This window comes from Colias philodice, chromosome 7, assembly GCF_061535455.1.
Source record: "Colias philodice isolate Cphi_HAF_F1 chromosome 7, ilColPhil1 Martin Lab GWU primary, whole genome shotgun sequence".
Lineage (NCBI taxonomy): Eukaryota > Metazoa > Arthropoda > Insecta > Lepidoptera > Pieridae > Colias > Colias philodice.
Genome location: NC_143092.1, coordinates 8,834,410 through 8,861,800, shown reverse-complemented (window position 1 = coordinate 8,861,800; position 27,391 = coordinate 8,834,410). Strand labels below are relative to the sequence as shown.

At 32.2% G+C, this 27,391-nt stretch overlaps 1 protein-coding gene and 1 long non-coding RNA gene across 2 annotated transcripts in view; one reads left to right on the top strand and one right to left on the bottom strand.

Moving 5' to 3' along the window:
- The window catches only part of LOC149487236 (parapinopsin-like), a 42,984-nt gene extending 17,756 nt beyond the window's left edge, over window positions 1-25,228 (bottom strand). Inside the window, exons 1-3 of the mRNA XM_089697544.1 lie at window positions 25,026-25,228; window positions 11,939-12,098; window positions 8,627-8,822 (exon numbers count right to left, since the gene is read on the bottom strand). Coding sequence (XP_089553670.1) covers window positions 8,627-8,822; window positions 11,939-12,098; window positions 25,026-25,199 — 530 coding nt within the window. The 5' untranslated portion in view covers window positions 25,200-25,228. The remainder of the gene's footprint in view (window positions 1-8,626; window positions 8,823-11,938; window positions 12,099-25,025) is intronic.
- Window positions 12,522-13,748, top strand: LOC149487237 (uncharacterized). The gene is made up of 2 exons (XR_016315850.1): window positions 12,522-12,785; window positions 13,242-13,748. It is a non-coding gene; the product is annotated as an uncharacterized LOC149487237 (long non-coding RNA).
- Window positions 25,229-27,391: the final 2,163 nt, after the last annotated feature.

Sequence of the window (27,391 nt, the reverse complement as noted above, 5' to 3'; positions counted from 1 at the left end):
ACAACGCCTTTCTAACTATATGTTTCTTTCTATATGTTATGTGGCAAGAACAAGTATTATAGAACCAGCCGATTGATACAGGAATGTACAAATCGGATTATTTAACAAAAACTTGTTAAAACATGATTGCCCGCGGTCTATTATAATATATCGAACCGAGTTTGAGCTATATCTTAATTAATATTAGTTGATGTTCACAAGATGTCGACTCTCGAAGTCGAGAGCTCAGTCGGTGTCTAAGAGTCTTCCTAGCTAGGTAGATGAAATTATAAATCGACCCCAAAGCCCTACACAACCCCTTTTTTTTCTGGGTCTCTTACCGCCCCCCTTTAGGCCTGCAGCGCCCACAAGGGGGCGTTATCGCCCACGTTGGGAAAGACTGCTTTAGTGTAAACGAAAACTCATATTCAGTGTCGTTCAGTATTAGAACATTGCGATACCCCACCGAATTTAAATAAACCATTCCGATACCCCACCGAACAAGTTTATTCTCAATTTGTGGTAATGACGGTTCGTCAATTCTACGTATACCGCACAGTACTACGCAAACATGGAACCCTATCCCCTAAACAAGTTTCTACATCTGCTCCAAAACGACGCACACTTCCCTGTCCTAAAATCTTTACTAAAACAAAATTTGCAAAAAATTTCTATCCATACTTAAGCACTGAAATATACAACACTCTTGATAAAAAATTAAATTTACTCGCCCTTAATAACTACCAATGTAAACGTAAACTAAAAGAATTTCTTCTAACGCTCAACTATGACGACTCTGAGAATCTCCTTCACAGCACAATAAATATATAACATACACATATCCATACACACATCTACACATTCACACACATACACACACGCGCACACATCAATTAATCAAAAACTATAATTTTATCTGAAAATGTTATTGTTTTTTCTTCTTTTTTTTTTGTAATACTTTCACCTGCACTTATGTATACCATGAATATTGTAATGTACATATAAATATAAAAATGTATTATGTATGAATGACCCCTATAACACAGGTTTAACCTAGCATAGGGGTCATTGTTTAAACTCTGGTTGTAACAAAATGTATGTACCTGCAAATTAGATCTGTATATTCCATGTGTTTGTGTTTCTGAGTCAAATAAACTTTATTTTATTTTTTATTTTTTTATTTTTATTGCATAGAATATTTTCGAACGAAAATATGCTCTACGCCTGTTTACACTGAAAGAATTTGACATAGTGGGGTAAGAATGAGCATTCGCTCGTTAGATGTAAATGCACCGTCAGAATGGGGAAAATTGTTTCAATCATATTTTCAGATTCGTAAATATATTTTCTAAAGGATCTTGCCATAAGGAAGGATTATTCAGAAGCCTACAAACAAGAGAATGAAGATATAGTATGTTTATGCGTATGTACAAGTATAAGGGATAAGCATTAGGACAAAGACGCAAAACAAAATTTCTTTAAATATCGATCAAGTAGTCAACACACGAAATTGTAATACGTATAATACTACTAGCTGCTCCGCGCGGTTTCACCCCAGTGGCTCCACTCCTGTTGGTCGTAGCGTAATGATATATAGCCTATAACCTTCCTCGATAAATGGGCTATCTAACAGCGAAAAAATTTTTCAAATCGGACCAGTAGTTCCCGAGATTAGCGCGTTCAAACAAACAAACAAACAAACTCTTCAGCTTTACAATATTAGTATAGATATAGGCATAATAGGTACAATATAATATATGTACCTATAGGCATAATAGGTACCTATAATACATGAGTACAAAATACAATATTCATCAGACAATATTCCCACAGTATTACAATATTATTCCTTACACTTCTAACAATATTCGGGGTTATCCAATCCACCTGAGACTATATACAACTACGCACTTAATATGCTATGGACCAAATAATAAATATGTGCTTTTTGCATAATGCACGAGCAATGAGCATAGTGTATTAGTCGATGTAATAGTTAAATTAACGTTAATTTCTACGTTATTTTAAAACGTTAAATTAAATTAAATTTTATTTGAATTGTTTGGATATATTTTAGCAGAGAAAATTTCTATTGTTGATGTAATATTGCAATTCTAATCGACTGGTGTGTTTAATATGCAAATAATATTAGTTTATGCTATGTATGAGATAACGTTAGAATAGACTTATGGAAACATGATCTCCTCTTTAGGTATATACGTTGAAATAAATAAATAAATATTTCAGGACAATTTTCACACACGGCACAAATAAATCTTAATATAATATGAAAGGTTTGACTGTTTGACTGATCTATCAACACACAGCCCAAACTACTGGACTTATCGGGATAAAATTTGGCATACAGATAGCTACTATGAAATAATGTTGATCAATACTGCACCCAAGGGGACGAAATAAGAGATAAAAGTTTGTACCATGAAAATCTATTCTGACAATGGAGGGTAAAGCGGGCAACATATACTTTTAAGACAATGCCATTACGAAAGAATACTAGTGCTAGCACTAACTGTGTTAAAACCATAATATGGGTAAAAGATATATCAAAGAGCATAATATAGTAGGATAATAATATTATCTGTGATAGAGCGTAAACATAGGTACAGTCAAAAGTGCACTCTGTAGGTATTTAGGATATTTTTTGAACAGGAATCAACAATGGACCAATAAATCTATACATAGGTATAATAAATCTGTAGAAGGGTCAATTGAAATATACATTGAAAATATTGAAAAAAATAAATAGCAGGGGGTGTTACTGGATCGATACCAAACCCAAATATGAGATTAAAAAAATTTTTGTCTGTCTGTCTGTCTGTCTGTATGTGAAGACATCACGTGAAAACTAACGGTTCGATTTCGATGAAACTTGGTATAATTATACCTTATTATCCTGGGCGTAAAATAGGATACTTTTTATCCTGAAAAAATACGAAGAAAAAAAATAATCTTAATTTTTCAGTTTTATCCATAGACGTTTTTCTGTAGAACAGCGAACACACGTTGGGTATTATTATAGGCCTAGCCGTATTTGAGTCCAATAGATATTTATAAGATGTTATTGTCAGAGTTACTCAAAATGGAGAAATAAACCATCCACGCGAAGACCGACATCCGCGCGGACGGAGTCGCGGGCGGAAGCTAGTATTATAATAAAGGCATTATTTTAAGGTTGAACCCTATTAATGATGCATTAAACTGTTTGAACCTTTTATTAAAGGTTCTTCGTCGATCGTTCAAATTACATGTATACTCATGTACCTATAGGTTACTTCGTAGAAGCATCTTCGGATAATCTTATTATTTGTGTTTATTAAGTTTTGTTGGAAATTGATATTAAGTTTCGCAGAATTGTAAGTAACTATAGTAGACATATTTATGGGTATTATAGTGTTCATGTTTATCTATGATGTTTATATTATATCTAGATGAGAACTCAATTGATTTGTAAATTGTGTGAAAATTGTCCTGAAATATAACCTGTAAAGCTTTAGGAATAGTGGTCAATCAGTCAGTTTTATTAAAATCTGAGTTACTTTTTATGGTTAAGATTTAAACTCAAGAGGTTAGATATATATGGGTTTTACCAATTAATAAAAGGAATAAATCTATATAATATATATAAAACTCAAAGGTTACTGATATAGTGATCTATCAACGCTCAGCCCAAACCACTGGACGTATCGGGCTGAAATTTGGCATGCAGGTAGATGTTATGACGTAGGCATCCGCTAAGAAAGGATTTCCCGAAATTCTTGCGGGAACGGGGAAAAACGGGGATGCACGTACAAAGTCGTGGGCGGAAGCTAGTATGTTATAGTAAGATAGTAATAAAAATACTAATGTTAAAGAGATAAACAATGGATTCAATGTAAATAATATATAGTTTTGAGAAAATTCTACAAATAATATAGGTAAACTAGAATTCCATCCTTATAGCTTAGACAAAAGCAATACTCAAACATAAAAAAAGATACACCTAATCCGCTCTTATGACGTGAAACTCGGAAATCAGAGCAATTTAATCTCTTATACATCCGAGCTATAAAACTTTTGGTATCAAAAAGTTTTGTATTCGCCCGCCTTGCCGTAAACTGTATATTTTTTTGTTATTTATATTGGATTATATTCGGATAAAGATTAAATCATCTGAGTTCTGACTGGAAATACAACAATATATCATTAATTATAATCTAAATTACGTAATCATGCCATGTAAACTCCGCCACCGCCACTCATCAACTTCAGCCCGTGGCTTCTCTTGCGGTATCCGGAATATTTGTTACTAGCGGTCCGCCTCGGCTTCGCCTGTGGTACCTACATGTTTATGTTTTTTTATCGTACCGTACTTCAAGGAATAGATTCCGCAGCGCATGCGATGACAGAATTTTTATTAAGGAATTTTATACACCTTGGGTTACATTATTGCATTTTTGGTAAGGATCTCTAATTTTTTTGAAAATGCAATATAGCCTATGTTGCTCAGTGAAGATGCAGCTTTCTAATGGTGAAAGAATTTTTGAAATCGATCCAGTAGTTTATTCGTGAAAACCATACATACATACATACATAATTACAAACCTTTCCTCTTTATAATATTATATTAATATTATATATTATTAGTATATTAGTATTAGTATATTAGTATTAGTACCTATTAGTAGGTACATATATTAGTAATTAGTAATTAGTATAGATATGTATATTGTATATGGCAATCCACCACTAATTAAAAAAATCAGTATTATCATGAAAAATCCCAATTAACAATGCTTTATCATGAACACTATTCTATCATTAACAACTTTTCAACCTAATTTGGAACATCTAATTATTAATTCTGTTTAATCATGAAAACACTAATTTAAAACGATATTTATTTTTTCTAGCCTAAGAACTCGAGAATCTCACTTTATCCCCGTTCAAATTTGTCTCGAAAACTTTAAATGAATTGTTTGACGACGCTTTATAAAGAAATCAATTTGAATAAACTTTTAATTTCAACATCGAAAGTTCGAGACTTAGATACAAATGTATAATAATTATAGATTCAATAAACATAAACAACATTGATTGAAGACGAAAATCTCGGTTGTCTATGATTGCTTCAGATTTTTAACATGCTCTTATTAGCTTCGACTGTATGTTTATGTAGGTAACTGACTTCTTTAGACAAGATTTTAACCCACTTTAAACCGACATAAATTCAAACTTTGAACACTTATCAAGGATAGGTGACGATACAATAATTTCATGAATATAAGATTGTTCTTTTTAACAATATTAATCATTAAATAATAGTTGCTTAAAAATCTAAATTAATTACAATCAAAGGTTAGTATAATTAATCATTTCAATAGTTCAGACCTTTGTCAGTGACAATAATTACGAATCGTTGAAGTTGTAAAATAATATTTTCCGCTTGAAAATCACTGAAATACGCGTCATATAGAGAATTAATATCAGAATAAACCATGCTTTTAAATGTGAAATGTATTGAATTGGTTATCAATACTATTATTATAAAGCTGAAGAATTTGTTTGTTTGCTTGAACGCTATAATTTCTGGATCCACGGGTCCGATTTAAAAAATTATTTTACTATTAGATAGTCCATTTATCGAGGAAGGCAATAAGCTATATTATACAGGTTGTCCCGCTATCGGTATACTAAGCGCGAAGAAATTTGTAGTTTTGCATATCTACACTGATCACGTAAAAAATACTTAAAAAAATTACGTCAAAATATGCAGTATGCAAAACTATAACCTCCTTTGAGCTTAGTATACCGACGATGGGACACCCTGTATAATCACGCTAAGACCAATCGTAGCGGAGCAATGCGGGTAAAACCGCGAGGCAAGTAGCGTAAGTATAATATTATACAACGTAGTTTTTAAATTAATATTCTTCTAGCTATAAAAAGGATGGAGTGAGGATTTAATTTACCTATTTACGATATTTACGATACCATAATATATACGATGAAGGAAAAATAGTCCAAGGCTATGGAAAATTATTCATATTATGGAATACATATCATATTATGCTTAAAGGACATATGGTATGGTTATTTTTATCCTGAACTAGCTGCTCCGCGCGGTTTCACCCCCGTGGCTCCACCCCTGTTGGTCGTAGCGTGATGATATATAGCCTATAACCGTCCTCGATAAATGGGCTATGTAACACCGAAAGAATTTTTCAAATCGGCCCAGTAGTTCGCGAGATTAGCGCGTTCAAACAAACAAACAAACTCTTCAGCTTTATAATATTAGTATAGACATGGTATAGATGTGTGCGGTAAATAGAGTCCTATTCATACAAGTAGCTTTTAAGTAATAAAATTTCAAAGATTCGCATGTAGGCACGCTTATCCATCTAGAGGTATGTTCCAATATTATTCTGATAAAAACCACATCTAATACATATTATAAAGGCGAAAGTTTGTAAGGATGTATGGATGTATGGATGTATGGATGTATGGATGTATGGATGTATGGATGTATGGATGTATGGATGTTTGTTACTCTTTCACGTAAAAACTACTGAACCGATTACAATGAAATTTAGCACACATATAGAGGGTAACTTGGATTAACACATAGGATAGTTTTTATCCCGGAAATCCCACGGGAACGGGAACTATGCGGGTTTTCCTTTGCAAACGCGGGCGAAGCCGCGGGCGGAAATCTAGTTATGTATAAGTAAACAATCTTATGTTATTTGATTTATAGATGTTTGGTTGTTATTTTTTTATTTCCTATTCTGTCGATATATTATTTTATTTTTTTGTAAATACTAAAAAATATTGAACTTATCCTATTTGCTCTAAAATGCAGAATTTTAATAGTCTGTATGTTATATTTTGAATCTATAATATAAAAATGAATCCCAAAATGTGTTGGTAAGCGCATAACTTGAGAACGGCTGAACCGATTTCGATAATTCTTTTTTTATTATATTTCTTTATTTGGTTCTTATGTAGAGAAAACGTAAATATGTACCACGGGCGAAGCCGGGGCGGACTGCTAGTTATAATATAAAAATAATGTTTTTTAAAGTTAAACTTGTTTTTATTTCATGGTTTAACTAAGTTTTTGGGCATGGTACAGTCTGGTACAAAGGATATCGCATGATAATCGTGCCGTAGACTCGACAGAATATATAAATTTAGAATTTTCTAACTTTTATGTAGAAAATGTTTATTAGCCGTAATTTATTGACCCATTAATTTCTTTAGTAGTAAAATCCTGTTTAGAGAAAATGTTCGTATGAGTTCGTTAAATTCTTCCCTTTTTCATAATTTAAATAATTTCTTGCGAGCTTTTTTCAAACTGCATTATCTCTTTTAAATCTTTCGCATAGGCTGTATTTATTTAGAATTACTAAATACTTTTAATTTAAAGTGTTTTTCCTCATTTGCTAAAACATACGCTACATACTAATAATTGTGTCTTGAGTTGACTCTTCTGGCGGGAAATGATCCGCGACTATTCTCCTATTATATCGTTCTGAGGCCAGAATATTACGCATATTTACATAATGGTATTACAGTAGAAATGGGAAGCCATCTTGTTAAGTCGATGCAAATGGTTTAATACGATAGTTCAAAATAGCTTTTCGAACGTGATAACGGTTTTTTTATTGTTCTTTGTGATTTTTCGCGAATCAATGAGTGTAGAATGGAATATTCATGGAATTTAATGAATCGAGCACGATTTTTGTTTCAATAACTAGATACATTGTATTGGATTTGTTCGCAAATGTTTCATGATTAAAGTCGTAGGATGTAAATCTTACAAGAAAATATGTTTATATTACTGTACTGAAAAGTCTGTTGTTCAAACAAATATTGTGTAAGAAATAAAAGATTATACAAATAAAGAATAGTTAGATTTCATGTATCCTCTACTAGGGTTTCATAACTTCTAAATTAGCCCATACATTAGTCAAATGTTGTAACATCTAAAATTATAGGTGAGTTGTAAAATAGACGTGCATTGCTGCGCCAAGCAATTACCGTTTACATAGATTGCTAATTGCAGCCGCAGTGGAAAGTTATAATTAGTTTTGATCGGAAACTAATCGAAACTTTAGTCCAGGCCGACGGGCGATGTGTAAACTTCGGATCCTTCTGAGCCCTTCGTCTTACGTAATTCTATTATTATCATTGAAAAACTTTTCAATTATTTTTTTTAGTGATCGGAGGAATAGTTGAGCGATTACGAGCAAATTAAATAAAATTATGAAGGTTGGTGATTAAAAAATCTGCCTATGATTCTTATTATAATATTCATGCTTGTGCTAAATGGTGAAGAAAATCGTGGTGAAACGTACAGTTTGTTAACGACGGCCAATGAGCCGAGTCGAGTATGACCTAATCTTAAATTGATACTCTACAATAGGCAATCACTTAAACTAATAATAAAATTATATTATATTTATAAAATTTATTTCAATTAACAAGAAATTAACAGAAATAAATTGTCGTCTCTAATACATCGAGTGGAAGGGTCGCCGGGTATACGTGAATAACTGCCTCTTGGGCAGTTTTTAGTGCAATGTTCTTGAAAGTATTGCATTGTATGTTATTTCACTATTAACACTACAAACTACAAAAAACTTACCTTATATTAGCAGCTTCATTAACATAGTTCCCCCACCCCATCAAGGGTGGTGTAGTAAGTGCCAAAGAGTACGCCCAAATGAAGACCACGGAGAGAGCCGCTCCCTTGGAACTGAGGTGCCTGGAGCGGAGCGGCCTGGTCACCATCAGGTAACGCTCGAAGGATATCACCGTTAAAGTGGTTATGGAAGTTATACCTGGAAAGAAGGGATATAGTTTCAAACTCGAACATTTTTTCATTCAAATAGAAGAAGCGTTTTTGAATTAGGTATATAAATACTTAATATTAACCATCGATTCGGAAAGTTTCTACATGGAAAACTGTATTGCTCTATTTGGTAATTTTGTTGGCGTTTTGTGTTACTTATTTTAAGTTTTCCTGGAATGACATTGTCATATTATGTGCATTTAGTAATTTATGACTCTCTAAGGTTAAGGTACCTAAGGTTGGAAAATGTGAGACACAAAACGTTTTACATTATTTTGTAATATATGTATTATGGTAAATTAGATTAAGTATAACATAACAATCCTGTCTATTTTTCGAGTTTATGTATTTGCCAAAGTAAACTGTAGTCAGAAAATAAATAAGTAAGACACAAATTTGCTGGTTATTATTAAAAAATCTGGACAATTTTGGCGATTAAGTTAAATTTGTCTTAATAAGGTTTTCAAAGAAATAATAATTGGAAAAGTTTTGTTAGTAAAGTAAGTTTGTTCAAAAGGACCGCAACCCGTTCGTTATAATATGATACAAACAAAATGGCTCGAGTCAGCTAGATTCTGTTCTACGTTAGCTAAAATATTGTTTTGGCAAAGAGACGGCTTGTAAAATTAAATAAAGCTATCTGATAGGTTAGTTCAGTAAAGATTTGTATCACCGCCAAGATTGTCATTAATGTATACCTACTTACTAATATTATACAGCTGAAAAGTTTGTTTGTTTGAACGCGCTAATCTCTCCGCTTTGAAAAATTCTTTCGGTGTTAGATAGCCCATTTATCGAGGAAGGCTATATATCATCACACTTAGACCAACAGGAGCGGAGCACAAATAAAACCGCGGGGCACAGCTAGTTTCACTATATTTCACTGCGATTATTCGGTCATAAAGTCACGAACCTTTTGGGTAACCTAAATCTATCTCTGATTACCTTTATTACTCAGTAATAACTCTTGTTAAAGAGCGATTTAAGCGCTTTTTGCTATAATCACCGCGACGAATTCTTATAAAGTCATCAGTTTGTGAGGATGGATAGGTATATGTTGGTTACTCTTTCGCGGGAAAACCACTGAACGTGTTTTGATAATACTTGGCAGTCATCACTGCCAAGTATTATCAAAAGATACCTACTATATATATAGAAGATATACTAGATATATAGAAGAAGAAGAAAGAGAAGAAGAAGTTTATGTACAAGAATAACAAATTAGCATAGAAACACTTAATTTTTTCTAGGCATGACTAGTACAATTGCAGAAGGAATTTTTAGAATTTGAAGATATACGTAGATACTATTCAATACAATAAGTATTCAAACCCAAACAACATTTATTTATTCAATTAGACATCTTCTAGAAGCACTTTTGAATCGTCATAACATATTATTTTTAACATTTACCATCGATTCTAGATTATTCTAGACGCAAGTCGGATTAGTTCAATGAGGTCTCGCCATCTTTTTATGTAAAGAACAAATGACAAACGACTCAGAATAATTCAGAAAAAGACAGCGTCTGCAAATTAAATAAAATGGTAATGTAAGATGGGATAGCTGTTAGACGTCCGCCATTAAAATATTCTCTTTCTTAGGTATGTTTTTGCGTATTTACGCGGTAATGTATTTAATACTTGTTTTGTTTATGTATAATACTAGATTTTATTTATAATATGTACTATAAGATACATAGATTGGAATAAATTCTACCAGAATCAAAAAGGCGTGATGTAATCTAAGAATTGCACCACCGGTAAGTATAATTTAACAGTAAGAAAAATATAAAGGTATATATTCTTATTAATATAATATGCAAAATAAAAGTCAGTCTCAATTGAACTATCTTTCAATTTGCTTGACATTTTTATTTACCTACTACTATAACTGCCTTACCCCAGATCACTTGGGGTCGGCTTCATTTTATAGATACTAAATAAAATTAATCGTCTCGTAACCTTTCCCAATATTGTAATTTATGGCAATACTATTGACATATCGTCCCTTTAGTGGGCAGATAAGAAGATTATTGAAATTCCTAAAGTATTACAATACTAGCTGTGCCCCGTAGTTTTGCCCGCATTGCTCCGTTCCTATTGGTCTTAGTGTGATGGTTGGTGGATAATTATAGCCTTCCTCGATAACTGGGCTTACTAAAACTGTTCTTGAGATTAGTGTGTTCAAACAAACAATCTTTTCAGCTTTATAATAGGCACTAAATAATATGATGAAATGTCATTTCGCGGTCCTTTTCAATCACTTGAACGTTGTTTACAAGTCGTATTTTCAGCTGATTCATAGGATTTATCCAAGAATGGTTAACTGACTTAATTGTGAGCATTAATTAAATTTAATTGTTTTAATACGAAGTTATATTATATTATTTAGTATTTGTCATACAAAGATACATACTGTTTTTTTATTGATATCTATTTGCATAAAAGTATTTTAATTGAACGAATAGAAGTGATCTAAAAAGCATAAAAATTTGATCAGAACCGGCAGAATATTTCTTATCATCAGCTTACAAACATAAAAAATTGAGTTAAAACATTCATGCATAATAACAATAATTGTTCTGTTATAATTAACATAATTTCCTCTCTCCGTATAAAGTTAACAGGATTGTGTGTTCGTCTTAATTAAAGATATATATGCAATTACTAACTGCATACGAGTTTTCAGTGTGACTTTGTATAGTTTTGCTTTAGATATTATTTTCGTTGTGGAATATAAATTTTAGTGCTAATTAATATTGCAGTTATGTATGAAGTTTGTTTCGTTTTTAAATACCTAATATTCATGCGTTACTATAGTTGCGAAGGAACAATAAGGTAATATGGTATACACAAAGCATACCAATCTACTGTATTTAAATGCAATTTAACCATAAAATTAAACCTATCAATCAAATAAATGCGAAAGTAAATCTGTTGGTTATGATTTCACGGCTAAACTACGCATCGATTTTGACGAAATTTGAAATGATAACAGATATTGTATTATATTTTTTATCATTGTAGATTAATATTGATTCATTATTTGGAATACATCTTCGCAACTTCTACATAATCTATATAAATAACACAATTTTCTTACCCAAAAGCGCCATGAAGAATCCATACAGCACACACATAGTACGGCCGAAGATCCACCGATGGAAGAGAGCTGATATCAGGGTTAACGGGTTCCCCAGGACAGATACGGAGAAGTCGGAACACACCAGGTTGAACAGTATGATATTTAGGGGTGTCCACAGCTATAAATAGAGAGATAATGTTAGTAATTTTACAGTTAACATTTTTAGTGGCACTCCACAGCTGAAAATAAATGAACATTGTTAGTGATTGTGTTTTGTATGAACCTATTAAAGATGATCAATTTTCCGTATGGATATGAAAAAATAATGGGAATAATTGATATCTAAGCTAATTTTACAAGGATTTGATTGATTTTTTGCACACGTGTCAGAAGTGAAACTTCTTTGGCAAGATTCAAAGATGCCAAAATCGTCGCCCCACGCCGTGACGGTATTGCCATGACGCGACATTGAAATAGTACTATCAACGCGCCTTTATTATGAAGTATAGAAAAGATCCAAATTCATCTCGTGATTTTTTCGCGAAAGAGTAGTAGTATTAGAATGTTACACTTTTTGTAGTGTTGTTAGAGTTAGTAGTAGGGTAACGGCACCAGTGGTCAGCCAGGCACCAGTGATCAGCCTATTGCGTTGTTTATTGGCCATAAATATCGCTGTAATCAAAATAACCAAATCACGCGCACTTAAATAGAAGCTCTGTTTCGTTATTGGTTCATGCATCACGCGATAGGAGCAGCAGGGGGTCAGGGGAGAGAAGTAAACACGTTCGTACAGGTGCTGTCCGCCGACAAGAGCAAAAGTGTCATGTCTGCAATATTTTTGTTTCACGTGGTGCTCTTTTGAAAGGTGAGAAATAACATATTTTAGTATGAAATGTGATTGTGTTTTATAGATAATAACTTTATAGATTACTTAGAGCATTTAATTTTATGAAATTTGATAAAAAATATTGTTTTTTTACTTAAAAATTTGAGGGGCTGACCATTGGATACTGATTTTTTATGAAAGATCCAATGGACAGCCCCTGGGGCTGATTACTGGGATTATTCCTAATTGTTAGAAAACCCAGTGGTCAGCCGCATTTTAAAATATTTTTTCAAGCGGCTGACCACTGGGTCTCAATCTGTGGTCTCAATGAACCAGTATTCAGCCACGATGTTATTGAAATAATATTTTAAGTATAAATGCGAATGTTTGTGTTTAAATATGTAAGTAATACTTCATGTTAGTTAAGTTTTACCTGAAATAACGGTATTATGTGTATTCATATCCAAAAGTTATTATTGTTCCCTCTTTTTCTAGCTAAAAATGCCGCCAAGACAACAGTATCCTCCAGAGAAATCCTCCGAAAGAGATCCTCCTGTGGTTGATTATAATTATATATATTGTGGATTATAGATGTACATCAATAATATTATAAACTAATATCGCTGATTTTTTTAAAAAGAATTATTGCTGTTTTTATGATAAATAATAAGAAATTCCTAGAAAAGAAGAAGACACAAAGAGATTGTAATAGTATGTTTAAAATAATATTTGTATTATGTACGATATATATTTTTTGTGCTAAGTGAATCGTTGCTATAAAAATGTGATTAATATAGTTGATTTTGATTATTTTGATCTCATAATTAGTTATACTTACTAAAGGCTGAACACTGGGTTCAACAAGGCTGTTTATTGGTTTTTAGAGGCTGTTCACTGGGACACTGGGCCATTTTTTGTTTAAAATTAATTATATATTTTACTAAGAGAATTATTGTTTTTGATAAACGCTGATTCGAAACTACAATAAACAATAAATCCATACATGTTGTACGTTTTTTTATTCGACGATTGTCGTAGAAATGGCAATTATCAAAACTTCAAAAAGCTGTTATGAGGCTGACCACTGGTGCCGTTACCCTATTAGAATGTTACACTTTTTGTAGTGTTGTTAAAGTTAGTAGGATTAGAATGTTACACTTTTTGTAAAGTACGCTCTAAAAAGTTTTATCCGCACTAATAAATTGCTATTATAATTCAAACAAAATAAATTTCCAAACGTGTTGTTTCACTCTTAGCTCAAACTTTGTGAAGCTTTGATATTCCTAGTAAGCCTAAATGCCTATAATTCCTTATTCGTGTCTCTTTTGAAGGTTTTTCTTCAATTTCTATACAGTGAAAATAAGATATATTTCCCAAAATACTTCTGTTAAGCTTTTAGGCACTAGGTGTTACATAAACACTGGGAATGTTTAACCTTGTCTAAAATTGTTTCCTTTGATAGACTTAACGTTGGATAAATAAAAACACCGTCTATGACATGGTACGTTTTATTTTGTAGGTCATCACTACATAATGTATGCCAAGTTGTAGATACATTTATTTTAAGTAACTATTATTTCTGTAAATGTTATTTTTGTGTGCATTGTACAATAAAGTATTTTATATTTTATTCTTGTATGAGTTGATAGCTTTATACTGGGCAACGGAATTTGATATATTTTTGAAGTGAAACTTCTTTATCGGGATTGGAAAAAAATTGAGTGTAACATTTTTTCGTTACGCGTGACATTTTTCCGTTACGCGCCATCTTTTTCTTATCCCTACCACGCGTGATTCGACGTATTTATGTAAAGTTGCAGTTATAGTAAATTATTTTTTGAAAAATAAGGTCATAAAGAAGTTTCACTTCTTACGTGTGTACACTAGTACACGCACACATTTTTTTTAATACAGCGATTCTCAATGAAGGTTCGAGTATGTCATTTGTAAAGCATTAAACAAAGCGGACGAAGCTGCGGGCTGAAAGCTACTTATTGAAAACTTCTGAACTACGCTGTATGATTTCTACATCATTATGTAGGTATAGCCCCAAGATGTAGGTAATTTCGTAATATTGTTTCTCATAATCACTACATCTTCTTATACATATATAAAATTCTCGTGTCACAATGTTAGTCTGCATACTCCTCCGAAACGGGTGGACCGATTCTCATGAAATTTTCTGTGCATATCGGGTAAGTCTGAGAATCGGCCAACATCTATTTTTCATATGTACCACGGGCGAAGCCGGGGCGGACCGCTAGTAATAATATAAAACAAAATCACGTTCTCTGTCCCTATATGTCCCTTTGTATGCTTAAAACTACGCAACGGATTCTGTTGCGGTTCTTTCTTAATAGATAGAGTGATTTAAGAGGAAGGTTTTAGTATATCATTTATTAGGTTTTATACAAAGCTGGCAAAGCCGCGGGCGGTAGCCGGTAAGCTAGTAATATATAGATACTGTATTACAGATAAATCATTATTATCAATTGAGCGAATAATGGATGAGATTCTAATATAAGTGAGATATTTGCATTGATTGCACTCGTTGTTTTAATATTATGATCAATCATCAAATCGAGTCAATTTATTTAAGTGTAAAACGAGACCTTCTAAGAAATTATCAGCTTGATAAATTCAACGCAAATTACATTTTACAAGCTAGTGTTTATTTCTAGTCCCATCTCTGTTATTATTTAAGTATAGTTTTAGACAACAGTATTTGCATTTTTACGAATTCAAAATTATATCATAAACTGTAATTGTGTGTGGAATTAAATTATTATTTTAAGGGTTTTCTTAGGCTCGTCTTGTAATTGTTTGTTACTTTGATGAAACCACTTCAAAGTTTCGTAATAAGATAATGGAGTGTGTATGTATGTTTACGTGTTATATATTTACAATTGTAAATTACATGATTTCACAGAAATAATCGATTTAGAACGTGCGTCTGTATGTTTGCATGCTTAGATCTTTAAAATCACGGAACGGATTTTGATAGGATAAAGCCACAGACAGACATATATTAAGCATGTCTGTGGATAAAGCGTTTCTGAAGGAAGGTATATAATGTCTACAAAGCGGGCGAAGCCACGCGCAGGAAGCTAGTCTAGCAAAATGTAATTCAGAGAATTCGTATAAAGGGTAACTTCTGGTTTTCAAGGAATAAACATGGCGTTAATTTTAACGCCGTGGACCATTAAAATGTAATACACTCGGTCTTTGGTGCGGTAATTTTGAGATCCTAGGAAATATTAAGACGATAATTCAAGTGAAACGATGTCGTTGGTTTTATTTGCTTATATTATGTATGAACAGTTAAAAAAAATATGTGTGGCACTCGAGGACTGCCGCGGTAAAGCTATTGCATATAGCATCGCATCGCTGTGCCGGTTGGAGTGGGGGGGTGTTAGGTTTTTTGATTTTTCGTTACGGATTTTTTACAGTCGCTCGCCGCGCTCAAGGCCCACGATAGAAGCTATGCAATAGCTTAATAAACTAAAAATAATGATTATAATAAGTAAACTAGTAAACCTTAAGTTTTAAAACCTACAGCTTTAAGTTTTTTTTTAATATATTGACGTTCAGTGTTTCTATATTGAATTTGGTCATAAGACTTAGCCAATCTACCGAACCGAACACCTATCTGAAAATAATATCAATTTATAAGCTTTGAAACAAGCTTTAGACATAAGTAATCTAACCTTGTCCTAAAGTTAAACTGAATTTCGAGCTTAGATACAAAATATATATCAGAAGGACAAAGAAAGCTTTCAAATTGAGTTGACGGTCATAGCATACCTAACTTCCTAATTAGGTGAAAAGTTCTCATTTCCCTAGTTGGAAGTATTAACAATTCTGAACTATGTTACCTTATTTATTTATTTATTTATTTTATTTTTACACTTTATTGTACAATACCAGTAATAAAAAAACATATATAATTTAACATAGAGAACATGAATATGGTAAGTGCACAATTGGCGGCCTTATTGCTTAAAGCAATCTCTTCCAGGCAACCGTAAAAATAAAGGACATGTACGATGCTGGTTAAACGCGAAGGCGCAATACCTTAATGCAACAATTCTCGTTAAGTTGCAGAAATAATTTTAATTGAAAATTGGAATTACTTTAAATAACAAAAATCATATTTATGCGTATTAATTATAATGAAAAACCTGCGACGTCCTGTACGTGGTCGCCATTCAAAGTTGCCAAAATTGTGATAATAAGATGTAATTCTTTCCAGAAGTAGCGAATAAGATGTGTACTATTTATATCCATTTTTTAAACATAATATTAACCGTCAATCCTATACAATTGTTGTGTAAATTCCAAATATTTTGAATTGTTTCGCACAAAGTCTAACAACTTCGAAGTGATTAGCGCACTCGTAATTAATTAATGGAGGTTCTGATAACGTTGAAAAGATCAAAAAGTTTGAGTTCCTTTAAATAAATAATAATTGTGAACGAAATAGTTTTTATAAAATGATTTCTTCATTTTTATTAAATTTATAAGTAATATAGTTTCTCCTAAATATATTCAACCTTCCTAAAAATCTCAAAAACGCATACAATAATTGATTGTGATACAAAAATACAGATAATAAAATATACATAATTGTCAAAAAATATTGCCCATTACATTTTAAAATATATTTATAGATGCATTAAAACGAAAAATATTTAACAATTTCGAATCCAATTTATTTTAGTAAACTGCGTTATTTTATTAATTTGTTTTTTATTTCATGCGTGTATTATTCGAAATTCAATGGACCAATAACGTCACTCGCTTCAAATATTCGACCTACCTATAGCAGCGTTAGGTCAACTCATTACCTGATTGGTCGTTTTAAATAACGTCTTTTGTTTAAAAATTCAGATCTACTAGACAAGACACCTCTGGGCTCTGGGTAAAGTATTTGAATTATTTAATTGCTCACCCGTGTGGGATGAAACAGTAATATGTATTAAAAAGGCTATAATACTGTTTTATTGTTGCTTATAGAAATAATTATTTTAGAAAAATGGTAGAAAAGTGTTGTTTTATTTTGCACGAAAGTCTGATTATGTCGAGTAATTACTACAAAGGAATATATGAACAGGAACACATATATAAATGAAAATAAATAAATCCAATAATAACGAAAATCATCATGACAATTGTTGCTATTTCCACCAAATTTATACACAAATCGACAACATCACCACAAAGATTTTAACTTGGTTTTTAAAATAAAAATTCAAATTATTGCTGTTTTTGAGATGAACTACTTAAAAAAAATTACAACATTCTTTGTTTTATTTGGAAGTTAAAAAAATAAGTTTCGGAAGAAATTTCAAGTATGTTCATCTTGTACGTTAGTTAACTCAAGATTCGCCTCACGTAATTAAACTTTTTCTATTTCGACTTTAACCATTTTATTTATATTAATTAACTGGAGATCTTTCTTCATTGTGAAAGTTTTAAACTGCGTAGTTAAACGAGTTGTTCTCTTTAGTGCTTCGACACGGTTAACTCGGTTTTTAAATATTTAAATTTGTTTGTAAAACACTTTAACAATAAATTAAAATATGTTTGAATAATATAGTTATAAATTTGATGGTAAATCGTGTATTATTTTAAATCGTAAACTATTTTTATGCTAAAATATAAAAATTATCAACAGTCAACACCATAGAATAAGTATTTATACTTTAAAGCGACCAACACAGACTATACTTAGGTATAATGCATAATAATGGCTTAATATTAACATAAAATGTGTGCGTGTACTAGTGTACGCACGTAAGAAGTGAAACTTCTTTATGACCTAAATTTACTATATGCAACTTTACAGAAATACGTCGAATCACGCATGTTAGGAATAAGAAAAAGATGGCGCGTAACGGCAAAATGTCACGCGTAACGAAAAAATGTTACACTAAATTTTTTTCCAACCCCGATACAGGAGTCACACTCCAAAAATTATCATTTGTATGCCTGATGCTTATAGTTCTGTAATCTCTTTGAAATTAAGCACAATTTTGTATCATCACAACAAATCATTTGTATACCTAAGTAGAGCCTGTAGCCCAGATTACTAAAGTTATTCCCGTAACTAATTTATCTGTAACTAGATTTCCGCCCGCGGCTTCGCCCGCGTTTTCAAAGGAAAACCCGCATAGTTCCCGTTCCCGTGGGATTTCCGGGATAAAACCTATCCTATGTGTTAATCCAAGTTACCCTCTATATGTGTGCTAAATTTCATTGTAATCGGTTCAGTAGTTTTTACGTGAAAGTGTAACAAACATCCATACATCCATACATCCATACATCCTTACAAACTGTCGCCTTTATAATAGTATTAAGAATTAAGATTAAGATTAAGATTAAGATTAAGATATTAAGATTAAGATATTATCTACGATTCTAAAACGATATAAGCTTCTAGTTTTAAAATTAGTTTTCAGTTTAAGTCTTTCTCTTAAAAGAGCAATAGTTAATAGTTATTGTTAAAAGTTTGTTTATTAAGTCAAAACATCTAAACACAAATATTGATTCATAGTGAACCAAGCTTTGCTTCGCTTTGTGATTCCAGGTGTCCTGATTGCATAGCATTGACCTTATATACTACGTAGTTACAACATCTAACTATATTCGATCTTGTTATAGGGAATTGTTTTGTTATCGCTTATGGAAGATCAGATAAGGGTAAATTGAAATTTTATGCGAAATGAAAATATCCAATGGTAATGTAAACATAATATTCTCAATACTGAGAAGTCCTGGTATCAGGGACTTAAAGAAATAAAATCTCGCTCTGGCAGAACACAGAAGACTGATCAATTATTTTCCCCACAGACATGTATATTTTAGTAGACAACGCAAGTACCGCGATCTGTATGAAAACCAAGCGTGTCATATTTTTTGTACTGACCTTGACGCGTTATGACGTCACGAGCGCTTTTTAGTGATGGTAATTTCATTTTACGCTAAATCGATTAGGACGCCACTCGCGCGGCGATTCTAGTATCGTCCTATCCCATCGAAGTAAATCGAAAGAAATCAGATCAAACGGTTCTAAGAGGTAGACAGATCTATGTCTAAGAGGTAGTTAAATAAATGAATCGTAATCGATTTCTAAATCGATTCAAGACAGAAAAATGATAATTACCATAGACAGAGGAATGATAAAATAAAATTATAAACCTTTTAATATTCTAACAAGTAAACTAATATTGTGTTTTAGCTTTTTCTTACATATGCCCATTGAGTTACCATGTACTACGTACTAGAGAGGCCATCGAAAGAAATTAATGAAACTGTCAATCAATCAATCTTTATGTCCCGTTGCATCGATCCATTTTTCTTTTATGTTCGGGTTACTTGGAAAACTGAAAAAACAAACATAGTCTAAGCAATAAGGAGTTTTCTTAAAAAACTCCCAAGATGACACTTTAACTAATGGCGTCCATGTCATAATATTTATTTTTAGTACCTTTGTATTAAAATACTTAAAAGTTTTAGGTCAAGTCCTATTAAATGACAAAAAAAATCTATGCCTTTTTTTCTGAAAAATTGCTACTTCAAATTATCATTTTTCTGTTCGATTATAAAATCGATTAGAATCGAGAACTGTTGCATCAAATGAACATCACTAACCACAAAATTGGACAGAAAAATGAGAACAGAAAAATGAGAAGACGCTATTCATTGCTTGTTATCATACGACGCGATCTTTACCGTGCCAAGTAAAAGCCGCAATGTATTCCGAATCATTTCGTATGAGTTGGTATCCGTGTTTGTCACGATCGTTTTCCACAGATATTCTTTATTTGATTTTAAAATAAATAGTGCATATTCTGATTAGAAAATTACTTACCGGTGGAAGGAAACATCTCTGCTAACTTGGCCACTCACAGTTGTGGAGTTTCTACAGTTTATAACGGCGCAATTCGGCATTTTACTTTATTCAGCTTCACGTCTTTCCTTGGCGAACTGCAAGCGCGGACTGAGTGTAGGCCAGCGTCAAGTAAGGTTCATAAACTTAGTTTGGACACGGGAAGTACATACACTCGCTTAGTCTATCTTGATACATGTCTGTGATTTTCCCCTTATGAAAATCCACAAGGGAATATGAAACTTCACCAAATGTAAATAAAAAAAACGAAAGGAAACATGGTCAGTACAATTTACTAAAAGTCCATCTTATAAAACTACAGGTAAATAATTTAAGTTATCATTTATGTGAAACACTAATTTTCAACTAGATATCAAGACTACTTTTAGTATAAAATTCTCAAAAATTATAGTAAGCTTTTCATTTATCACTACATAGTATAAAACAAAGTATATAACAACGCTGGCGAAGCCGCGGGCGGAAAGCTAGTTCTATATAAAGAGACATTGTGCAAAATGAGTATCCATTGTGAAATTAGTATGTAGTATGAGGTAATAGCTACTTTTGTAAAATGAAACAGAAAAACGACAAAAATCACAAGTAAAGAACAATACTTAATCAAAGAAAGAAAAAACGAAGCAAACAAAGCAAAGTGAGAACTAGAATTAATTCGAAACTCTCACTAGTTCTCTAGTAAAAACTACGCTGAATAAATGCTATATAAACACGGCATACAAATTACATTAATATCGTATTTATGAAGGCTTTGAAGTTTGAATATTGTTAAATTAAAGTTGACATATCGCGCTCCTAACGGGATTGCCTAATATAATAATTATGAACTATAATATCTGACGCACAACCCTTATCAATTTTCTATGACATGATTCGGTAATTTACGTGCTAGCAAATCTAGTAGAAAATTACAAATTTCACTTGTTTACTTGTGCCGAGTTCGTCGATAATAATATTATTAGAATAGTACTAGTGAGAGATCTAGTACATATTATAGTAGCTGTGGTGGAACTTTTTGAAGAGAATATAGTTAACGGTAAAAGTATTTTTCATTTGTAATTTATTCTATGTGAGTAATGTAATTATCTATTTGTATGTGAATTAGAAACGAATAATTCAAATAAGTTACTGCTAACTGCAAGAGCTAAATTTAAATTTCGAACGTACCGTAACAATAAATACCAAAGTGACATGAAAACTGAGATGACTGGTGTAATTGATGACGATTAAAAAAATATGTACCTGTACAATATACTGTAGTCATGGTAATTCCAAGAAAGCACATTTGAATTCAAGAATATTATGCACTTCACGAAGTCTCAGTTACGTGTGTTGAATAAATCTGCTCCAAATCTGCTCAATGTTCAATTGGCGCTCAATAATCAATTTGATATGACACATAGACAAATGTCATTTTTGACAGTTGCGTGGGCAAAGGAAAGAGACCAAACAGCCACAGAATATGACGTATGGCATTGATTGATCTTTTAACGTTGTCTATTATATTGTGTTCAATAATTGACAATTTGACTACAAAGGACTGATTGTATAATTTAAGATTTTAACGTAACATTGCAATGAATTTGAACTGTTTTTGTGTTAATTTAATGTTGTTATTTTAGTTATTCAATGGAATACATACAGTGCAATGGAAAGTAGGTTATGGTCGTTAGAATTGCTTAGAAGTCTTTATAAAAATATGAAAAAAAATATTCACATACTACCTCACGATGTTTATTTTTAATAGGTGCTATAATTATTATAAATGAAATAATGTTTGTATGATATATAGTCAAAAGAAACTATTTATTGAACAAGGTATTAATTATAATTAAAATGATGTCATAAATTATACAAATTTTACTTTTTTTTTACAAATTCCACACGTGATAGAATACAGGCACCTATTTCCCTTTTTTATAAATAGGGACATCGTAACATGATACAATACGAATTTTAATGACCCATGTACCTGAATACACAAATTAATTGCGAACCCACCTCGTTGTACAACAAAAAATTTTCAAATGTAATCACCGGAAACCCTTGGAAAGTGGAAACCCTAATTTTGTGTAATTCTCGATGTAACTGGGCTCCAGTAAATACGTGGATACGTGACTACCTTCTATGTATTGAGGTGATATTTGACTATGTGTTTTATGAAATTTTGCGAAAATAAGCAATATTTGTTAGTACCTAGTTATTGCTTTTCAATTTGATATTCTTTTCTACTTGGAAAAAAGAAAAATAATTTAATAAGAAAAAAAATTAAAAAGTGTGTAGATATTATTTTCGTAATATGCAGACGTTCAGGAATCATTACTGTTATTAAGATAATTTTAAAATAACACCTGTTTATTTACCAAATATTTGCATATAAATCATGGTCTAGCAGACCCTCAGAACTAAACCACTTAGTATAACGATGTTTGTCGTCATTGAGTTATACATATATGGAGACGACACCGCCTACATCACTTATGTTCCGCTCTACATACGCCATATGGCGTAACTGCACGCTCATTTTTTATTTGTTTTAAAGTGAAACGCATCAAATATGCCTTCGTGTGTGTTACGATATTGCACAAATAATACAAATAATACGGAAAAGTGCAAAGGAATAACTTTTATCGGTAAGTACCTAACTAGATAATAATTTTTAAAACTTAGAGCAAAAAAATGGCGCACAGATTTTGTTCGTGGTGTCTCCTCCATACGTAGTAATATTATCTCAATGTTTGTCGTTTATTATTTTACACTTAAACCTGTACCTAATCTTCTGTGACTGTAACATTCTTAGGACACTGTCAAAGGCTAAACTAGCATACAATTTACGATATAATCATCATACAGCCATCTTAACTAAAAGGCTCAGCATAATTATTGTCCTCAGACATTCAACCCTACGTGACATTATACTACATATGAAACACATTCTTGAACTATATTTCATATTCTTAATTGTATCACTGAAATTGTATCTTAAGTACAATTTATATGTTCAAGAAATGAATAAAACAAAAGATTCATAGCGACACAAACCAAAATAATAATAATAAAAAATTACTTAACTTTATGGTGGTACTTAAATAAAACTTTTAATTGACTAAGTACATTTTTAAAAGTATATTCTTCCATTTAATATGTAAATATTTACATATACTTTAATCTGTTATATTATGTGAAACTATTTTCTTAGCAACAACTATTTACAAAAATATATTTTTATCCCAAAATACAATTCGAAATTAGATTAAACAGCAATTACCTGAAAATCGTACCAATCTTTTACCAATTATGTAAAACGCTGTAATTTGGAAGTTCAAAAAGGTCACAGATCCGACAGTCATGCGTTAAGATGATAACGATTTCTGATAAATAATTTATGATAAAACAGGGTCAAATCACTTGATTTTTGGAAGGTATAAATAAACATTGATAGGTTTTGCTTGAAAAATTGATTTGCAAAAGGTTTCTAATCTACATAACCAGCAATGTTTACGCTGTAAGTTTCAAATTTGAATTTAGGTTTCAAAATCTGATTAAATATACAGTCATCTCTAATCTTTACTTGATATTATAAAACTGAAGAGTTTGTTTGTTTGTTTGAACGCGCTCTCGGAAACTACTGGTCCGATTTGAAAAATTCTTTCATTGTTAGATAGCCCATTTATCGAAGAAGGCTATAGGCTATATTATAATATCATCAGGCTAAGACCAACAGGAGCGGAGCCACGCGGGTGAAACCGCGCGGCACAGCTAGTCAGTGTATAAAACTTAGTGTTTCGTTCATAGCAACAAATCTTTTAAAAATGTCAATCACTTTTGAAGAAATCAACGAAATGGATGAATACATTTTATTCCAGATATTTTGCTACCAATTATTACGTTCATCTAGATATTCATGCGTGTTTGTATGCCACAATGGGCAGATATAACTCCCCTTCTGGACGAGGTCAAAGTCGTATAATATGTTGCATTATATTATATAGGTGTGTGTTAATACATAATGTTAAAGCTAAAAACATTGTCCATACAAAATTTGATCAGTTGAATCCTGTTAAGGTAAACAGAAAATTTAAGTAAGTAGAGTCGTTGCTTTCACTGGTTACGTTTATGACGAAATCGATGGAAATTTGCCTTAACTTTATAACCTGGGTGTACCGAATATAAGTAATTGAGGTTGAGAATATCTTCTATTAAAGTTCTATATATAATTAAAACAGACTTACAAACACCCAAAAACTAAAAAGCATTTATAATAACTTGGAAAACGATAGCTAAAATATCAATTTCTGCTACGTATGACACCATCTTTTCCTAAATTATATAGCTTAATATTTATATCAAATACATCAAACAAAAATACTCACTTGCCGATCCTTAAACATGAGCAAGATCACCATTAAATTGAGGAAGAATCCGAAAAATCCAATCAGAAAGAGTATAAACGCGGATGCCACGTAACCCCACCGAGGCATCAAAAGAGGGAAGCCCTCTTCATAAGTCCACACCACTGTGTCATTCACACCTACATATGACGTCATGATTCATAACTCTCACTACACTAGCACAGTGTCACATTTTCAGGTCAATCCAATGTACCTGAAAAAGAAATACATGTTATAAAGGCTCGATTGAAATCCTACCGGGCCTTGAGCGCGGGGACCGAATCCAGAAATTCCGTAACGAAAAAACCTCACGCTCCCCACTCCGACGGGCACGGAGGTGTGGCTTGAAGGCATAGCATGCAATAGCTTTACCGCGGCAGTCCCCGAGTGCCACACGTCTTTTATATATATAAAATGCAACAAGTCCGTACTAAATAATCGTTCAGTAACTGTTGTACCATATAATTTATATTATATCTATTACATAACAGGAAACTGACGTGTAAATAATAACATTTTTATCATGTTTCGCATGAAATGAGAAGGAACCTTCATCAGTAGTGTGTCAGTACAGGCTTATCGTTTAAATCTTCTGTCTATCGCATATAACTTCAATTAAACACTTAATCTCATTCAAATTGTATGCTATATGTACTAACTTTCCGCCTGCGGCCTAGCTCGCATTTTCAAAGAAAAACCCGCATGGTTTCCCTTCCCGTGGGATTTCCGGGATAAAATGTTATGTGTTAATCCAAGTTACCTTCTATATGTGTGCTAAATTTCATTGTTATCGGTTCAGCAGTAATTGCGTGAAAGAGTACCTAACAAACATACATACATACACAATACATCCATCCTCACAAACTTTCTCATTTATAATTTATTTATTTATAATATTACTCGGAAAGGACTAGCGGTCTGCCCTGACTTCGCCTGTGGTACATGTTAAAGTTTTCTCTCAAGAAACTTTAATTTAATTAATTTTTAATATTATTTTTATTTATTTTAATTTTGTACTCGTACTTCGAGGAGTATTATAAAAAAATAATTAACGAAATAGGTTCAGCCGGTCTCGAGTTTTCCGCTTTGGCGATTCATTCCATATTGTAAGTACCTATAGAGACAGATTTGAAAATATGCATAATTTATAAATAGTTATGTTTATAGTAAGTGCAAGTATATTGTCACTTTGTCCTCAAACATTTATAAGAAATTCATAGCTTCTATCTTACATTCGAGATTTCTTACGATATTCAATATGGTATCTTAAATATGTATCGTTATTATCAATAAAGTCTATTCTTCAGTGACAATTGTCCGACAAGTCAGTACATATCTTATGTATTATTGTAAAACAAGCAAAGAAATGTATACCTTAACGACAATGAAACGAAAACAATCCGTTGAGGCGTAAGATCCTCTACACAATGGCCTTATTGTGTCATTCAGGCTTCGATTCAAGTGACAATATCCAAGTTGATCTGGCATTATTTATACATTGACTATTTTGTATTAAACTTTTCATCTAAAACCTTTAAATAGACGACAATGGAAGTCCAATTAAATGTTTAATTTTAAAACAATTGTATTGCAATCCCATCCCACTAATATTATAAATGCGAAAGTTTGTGAGCATATGCATCCTCTGTACGTGTATATGTGTGTGTCTGTTACTCTGTCACGCAAACACTACTGAACCGATTACAATGAAAAGCACACATATAGAAAGTCACTTGGATTAACACATAGGACAGGTTTTATCCCGGAAATCCTACGGGAACGGGAACTATGCGGGTTTTTCTCTGAAAACGCGGGCGAAGCCGCGGGCGGAAAGCTAGTAATCATTTAATTGTCAAAGTTATTTCTTTTGGTTGCTTTTGCAGCTAGCTTTCTTTGCAAAAATGTCACGTTTAAATAAAACCAATAAAAAAATGGAATAAATAAATAAATAATGCAGCGAAACTATTCTGAAGTATTATGTCTTAGATTTCTAAATACCAATGATTAGAAAGTAATAGCGTGATAAAATTACCAAAGGTTTTGGCTATCGTATATCTATGGGGTACTAAATCATTTGGAAAGCGCTCATTAATCTCACACCCATAAACCCCCATAATTATGACGAAGTCTGATTAATGGCCGATTAAAATAAACCCGAGGCCGCTTGTCAATTCCGTTTTATGACAGATCTGGTCACGTCATCAAATGTGGCGTCCAATATAGGAATAGCTTTCATGGGCCTTACACAATGGGCAGCGATGGGCCAACAAAATAATATGATTGTCGATGTTTGCCGAATTGCCGCCATTACGGCGATTATTAATAAACATTTACAACATATTTACAAT